At 36.2% G+C, this 6,813-nt stretch overlaps 1 protein-coding gene across 1 annotated transcript; it reads right to left on the bottom strand.

Annotated features, from left to right (window-relative positions):
* Nucleotides 1-230: 230 nt before the first annotated feature.
* On the bottom strand, nt 231-4,096 carry LOC104227322 (protein TILLER ANGLE CONTROL 1-like). The gene is made up of 5 exons (XM_009779548.2): nt 3,862-4,096; nt 3,689-3,725; nt 2,883-3,481; nt 1,542-1,710; nt 231-480 (listed from the first exon to the last, which is right to left on the bottom strand). Exons 1-5 carry the CDS (start codon nt 3,865-3,867, stop codon nt 467-469), a joined length of 825 nt encoding a protein of 274 aa, XP_009777850.1. The 5' UTR covers nt 3,868-4,096; the 3' UTR covers nt 231-466.
* Between the last annotated feature and the right edge of the window lie 2,717 nt (nt 4,097-6,813).

Raw genomic sequence — 6,813 nt, forward strand, 5'->3', positions numbered from 1 at the left:
TATTATAATGGAGCCAACAAAGTATACCGGTCCAGCATAATATGCTGGAAGTTCATAATAGTGGCTATTTTTCAATGATTTGGCAAACGCTGGCTATTTTTGAATGACCAATCTAAAAACTGGCTAGACCGTGCTATTTTAACCACGAATGTGAATATAGTCGGGCTCCAATGCGGATAACGGACATAAAGTGGAAACAAAAGTAAAAATAAATAAAGAAGACACCTAGGTACCTCCAAATATAACCAATCAGTCGAATCAAAAACCCTAAATTCAACACCACAAAACCTTTTTTTTCACACGACAAAGACCAAAAGCCACGACATAATCGGATCACATGGTCTAGCTGTTCACAATATCGAAATCTTACAAACAATTAATTCACGTCACTTTTAAAACAATAATTTTACAAACATAAGGATAACTAATTCATTTCATCCCCAATTAGCAACTGGAATATGGAAGCTTAGGCCGTGGCATCTGCAAATGTAATGAAGAAAATAATACATCATTGCAATTGAGATATATGATCATTTATACAAAGGCATTAGCAAAAAAAGAGAAGCACAATCAAAAAGAAGAATCCGAAAATGTCTTAGAGCAGCACAAGCAGAAACTTCTTTAAAAAGAAGAGGAAAAAAAAGGATAATAACAGCGAAAAGTTTGTTACTTTATGTACTATAGTCTATATATATATATCAAGGTTGTCGAAGTCGTCCGACATGGAAAATGGACAGAAACCGAGCCATCTTAAGGTCCTTAACAATGCATCACTTTTTAAAAGTTGCTCCCTCGTGTTCATTTTAATCGACGTTGACTGTTTTCACACGTATTAAGTAATTTATTTTTAGCATTATTAATAATAAAATTGATCATATTAACCTTAATTTGTTTATAGGAAATATAACAAATAGTCTTAAAATCTTTATTCTTAGGGCAGCTTTACAAAAAAGAAGTTAATTCTTTCTTGATATCTGAAAAAATCAAATATTGTGGATCACAATAAAAAGCCAAAAAATCAATTAAAATGAATCGGAGGGAGTAATGCCTAAAATGCTTGTGTTTCTATGCGTGTCTGCCATTTTTTCTTAGATCAATGTAACATCACAAGTTGATCACACTGGGCCTTATAAATTTTCATTCATCAAGAAAACCTGCTATATTCAGAGGCGGATGCAGTATTGTGGCACTGGGTATCTAAGTTCAGCATTTTCCATGCAAAACATAAATTTATGCGTAAATATTCATTAAGTTGTAATAAATAATATGTATGACTCCATAATTTTAAAAATATGATGAGTTCAATACTGAACCTTAAAGGTTGAACCCATAAAGCTATATCCTAGATCTATCCGCCTCGGGCGACATTTTTAAGATTTAAAATAATATACTCCAATAAGTTAAATAAAAAGAAAATAAAGGGATCTTAGCATGTTTTAGAATCTTGATCAACGCGATATAACATTTCAATAGTAACCTATAGTGAAACAAATTTAATGGAGTTATATTTAAATTACATGAAAAAAAAAAAACATGCATACCTTGATCAAGTTGCAGAAGGGAAACAGAGTCAACTCTTACATGCTTAACGCAGGAAAGCCCAAGCATGCTAGCTGCTGCTTTCACTTGATGAGTAGTAATGTTGTTGTTCTTGCCTATTTTGCTTTCAATATCTGGATGAACCTTCCTTTTCATCACCCTCGTCATCAACTACATGCACAAGCAGCTAATTTACATTTATATATGCTAAATAAACAAGATAATCTACAGTTTGACCAAAATTGACCCTTTACAGTTTAAGAATCAAAATAAGCAGGTGTTACGAGGAATCTAAAACAACAAATGCTGAATGATGATTATTTACGAGACGATAAAGTAGAAATATATCAAAAGAGATTCCAAATTTAACGGGGTCAATTGACCTATAACCAGCAGCAGGACGACCAATCCACAATTTCGAAGAAATTATAATAGAGAGTGCGAAATTATCGAAAGAATAAACTCATACACTTCAATCTTAGAGAGGTTCACATAAGTGGCAGCTACAACTTGTGTGTCACATTTTCTCTCTAAATTTGACTGTCTGTACTGTGGATGCTATCATCTAACAAGGAGAAAGAAACATAATTTTTTCTTCAAAAAAAAAGAAAAAAAAAATTAAATGTGGAAGGTTTATGCTCTCCTTTTAAGAAGAGAAAAGAAGGGAATCCTTGGAGCAATAGCAAAGTTGTCTCCGTGTGACATAGATCACGGGTTCGAGCCGTGGAAGCAGACTGCAGCGGATGCAACATGCACCTACTAGGTCAACTGAACTCAGTACTTTCGACGCATAACACAAATTTATATATTAAAATCACTAAGTTTACAATAAATAATAGATATAAATGCATACTTTAAAATATAATGTCTTCAATGCTAAAAACATGAAATGTTGAACCCATAGAATTAAAATCTTAAATCCGCCTCTGGAATCAGCCACTAATGCTTGCATTAGGATACACTGTCTACACCACACCTTTGAGGTGCGTCCCTTCCCCGGACCCGACATGAACTAGGGGCGAAGCTATGTTGGCCCAAGGGTGGTCAACTTACCACACTTGGCCGAAAAATTATACTATGTATAAGGTAAAATATTACTTATTATTGATTAAAAATACACTTTAAGCACCTTTGCATAGCCCACGGGCAAAAGGTGTTCAAAATTTGAATACCATTATTAAATTTTCTGATTTTGCCACCGGCGTGAACACAGGATACTCTGTTCATGGGGCTGCGCATTCAAATTTTGATATTGCTAAATATGAGGGCAAACACTGACATTACAAGCATGCATGCACGCAGTGAAGGAATAAAAAAAGAAGAAGAGGAAATCTTAGACGCACTTGCTGTAGTTTTTGGATCGGACGAGAATCCTCCTTAACTCGAGGAATTAGCTTTTTGGCGAAAAATGTTCCATTCTTCACTTGTGAACAAGGTTTCTTTGTGTAAAACTCTTCTTCCTTTTTGCTTGGATTTGGCTTAAGGTTTTGGTGATGATCAGAATCAGCTGAAAAAAGGTCTGCTAGAGTAATCCTTTCTTTTTTCAGCATCTTATTGCTCTCTGAAGAATTGTTTAACTCAATGGCCAGTATCTCATTTTGTTTTGGATATTCAATCACTTCACCTCCACTTGCATATATCAATGGGTACACTTCTTCATTTTCCTTAGTGACAGTAATTTGACATTGTCCAATACTTTCCACTGAGTAATATTCATCCTCAAGTGATTCTTCTACTTCTTCTTCTTCAATGTCTATGACACTTTGATCTTGCACATTTTTCAATGGATCAAACCCAAATGTGCCAATTGTTAGGATTCCTCCTCTCCAACTATCTAACATATGTGCAATGGATGCATCTTGAAGAAGAACTTGTGCGTCACCAATAAACTCATTGCTAATCCTGAGCTCATCTTTCTTCACATTCCGACTGACCAATCCATCTGTTAAGTTAAAGGTGTATTCAGAATTTAAATTTTGATAAATTCAATCTTTTCTTACCACTTAACATATTACACTTTATACATTATGCTAATTATTTTTTCCATATATATTAATATTTTATGTTGAATAAACACTACTTTCTTTAAGTAAAAAAAATGTAAGTGTAATATTTTGTAAATTTAAATGATGAAGAAATTTAGCATCACCTTTCTGATACAATTTGCGGTGCACCCAATTGAAGATCTACGTCAAGAAAGAAAGCATAGTTAATAAAATAAAGATATGAACTCCAAAAACTAGAGGGGAGAAGGTAAATAAAGAAAGAAAAAAGAATACTTGTGAGTTTTAAATCCTATAATTGAATTGAAACTGTACGTACCTTCATTTCTTTTCTCCTTTTGGGATTTGTTCAATTCAGTGGCAATGGAGTTGACTGAAGTTGGAAATTAATGTGTGACACTGTGAATAACTAGTTCAACTATTGGCCAACTAAGAAAATTTGGAGGGGGTCATATTGATGGAGGGTTTCATTTGTTGACACGTGTAAGGGGTAGGGTGGGTCCCCTAATAGAGTAGGCAATGTTCAGATATTGTAAGGCATGGCATGTTTCATCAAAATACTACGTTTGATATCTATGGCTTTATCGATGGCGTCCAAGTGTCTCTAAAAGACGTTCATGCCCTCTCTTTAAGATTACAACTTTGTTTACCGTGAAAATGGTAATAACAATTAAATTTGATTTAGTGGTTCTAAAAATACGTGATCTATTTTTATGCTAGTTGTTAGGCAGTAGATGCTATGTGAAAGGCTTAGAAACGAAATAAGAACTCAAGAACGAGGTGTTAATCAAACCGAATCGCTGGCTATCGAGGCCTCAAGCTTGCCTATCCAAGGGCCTCGAGGTCGATTCTGAGGCTTGATTGGGAGCTATCGAAGGCGATCGGTGGCGGATAACAATTATAAATAGATCAAGCGTGGCTCTTTATGGTGAATTATAAGCAATAAATGATGAACAATGAATAGAATCACAATAAATGTGGGCAATACATGAAGTAACAAAATCAGTAGAATATGTTAGAGAGCAGATATAATGTTCTTATATATTTAGTATGGAGCAACAGATTTTTACAAAATACTAAGGATCCCCTTTATATAAGAGGGGGAATCCCAACATAGTACAAGTGCATTTATTACAAAGATATGGAGATGAAACATCTAACTAATGCCAAGATCCAGGCTCAGACTAGCCTGATAGATCTTGTCGGTTCCAGTTTCTCCATTTTCTTCCCATAACTGTCGATCCCATACTGCCCCGAGGTCGAGCGTCGATGGCCCTCGAAGGGTGAGACTCGACCGTGATTTCGAGCCTTTGAGACGTTGTAACGATGGAAATTGGACCCTCCGATTTTACCGTATACAAACTTTCATTGTCACATACCTTTAACAAGATATTTGAGAAACAATTTAAGTTATATATACATAACACATTATATAAGAATTTTTATACTTATTTATTTATGTAATTTAATTGCTTATATAAAGACATATAAATATGACCCTGTTTTATGTTTGAAATAAGACGAAGAAAAAAGGAGAGATGCAACTGTTTTTGAAGCTTCGAGAGAGGAAATATTGTAATCTTTTGCTCGAGCCCACTAATGTATTCTTGCATTGACATAACTTTGTTGGTTGATATACTTGCTGTGAGGATAGCATTTGTGCTTGAGTTTATGTAATGACCTGGTTGGTCGTTTCGAGAGTTGTAGCCCCGTTTCTCATTTTTTGCTTCTTTTGTGTTCTACAGCTGTATTATGACTTATCGAGTTAGTTGGTTTGGGTCCGGAGTGATTTCAAAATGAAATGAAACACTTAGTCTCTTATTTGAAAGCTTAAGTTGGAAAAGTTGACCGGATGATGACTTATGTGTAAACGACCTCGGATTTGAATTTTGATGGTTCCGTTAGCTCCTTTAGGTGATTTTGGACTTAGGAGCGCGTTCGGATTGTGTTTTGGAGGTTCGTAGTAGAATGAGGCTTGCAATGCCGAAAGTTGGAATTTTGGGAAGTTTGACCGGTTGTCGACTTTTTGATATTGAGGTCGGATTGGATTTCCGGAAGTTGGACTAGGTCCGTGGTATCATTTATGACTTGTGTGCAAAATTTAAGGTCAATCGGACATGATTTAATATGTTTCGATGTCGTTTGTAGAATTTGGAAATTTCAAAGTTTATTAGGCTTGAATCCATGTGTAATTCGTGTTTTTGATATTGTTGGAGGTGATTTGAGGATTCGACTAAGTTCATATAATATTTCGGGACGTGTTGGTATGTTTGGTTGAGGTCCCGAGGGCCTCGGATGAGTTTCGGGTGGTTAACAGATCATTTTTGGCGTTTGAGAGATTGTTGATATCTGCTACTGCATTTTTCTAGTTTCCTCTTACGCGTTCGTGGGAGGAGTCTCATGCTCGCGAAAAGTATTTTCTAAGCTGGTGAGATTTTGTTCTACGCATTCGCAGGGAAAGGACGCGAACGCGATGGGTATGGCAGTGTGTGCATCGCAAACGCGTGAGTGGTGTCGCATTCGCGAAGAGGAGTGAGGCATATGGGGACCCCAGGTCCTTGATCTACGTATTCGCGAGGTGAGGGTCGCGTTCGCGAAGGTCACAGTCTGTAAAGCTTCGCGTTTGCGAAGCTGTGGTCGCATTCGCGAAGAGTAAAGTTGAGGGGAAGTTTGAGTTGGTCTACGCGAACGCGAGAGGACGGTCGCGTTCGCGAAGAAGAAAATCTGTTCAGATAGGATTAATTTAAAAGACGAGGGTTTGAACCCATTTTTTCATATTTTGAGCTAGAGATCACGGATTTGGGACATTCTTGAAGGGATTTTCGTGGAGCTGATTGGGGTAAGTGATTCTTACATGGTTTTGGTTAAATCCCATGATTATATCTTTAATTTTATTATCTAATTTGTGATTTGGGGTAAACATTGGGGAAAAAAGAGGAAGTGTTCTTGAGATGGATTTTATGAGGTTTTGAATGGATTTTTGTTATCGGATTTGAGTAAATTTAGTATGGTTAGATTCGTGAGTGAATGGGCTTTCTGGTTTTGTGACTTTTGTCAGATTTTGAGACGTGGGCCCGGGTGCCGGATTGAGCCAATTTCGGATTATTGGGTCTAATTTAGAAGTTTTCTTGTGGAATTGATCCCTTAAGCTTTTATTAATTTTATTGTATTGCTTATGGATTGATCCGGGACATTCGGAGGCCAACTCGCAAGGCAAGGTCATTTTGTAGTTGTGTTTTGCTCGGATTGAGGTAAGTAACAGTTATAAATC

The sequence above is a fragment of the Nicotiana sylvestris genome, chromosome 8 (genome assembly GCF_000393655.2).
Source record: "Nicotiana sylvestris chromosome 8, ASM39365v2, whole genome shotgun sequence".
Classification (NCBI taxonomy): domain Eukaryota; kingdom Viridiplantae; phylum Streptophyta; class Magnoliopsida; order Solanales; family Solanaceae; genus Nicotiana; species Nicotiana sylvestris.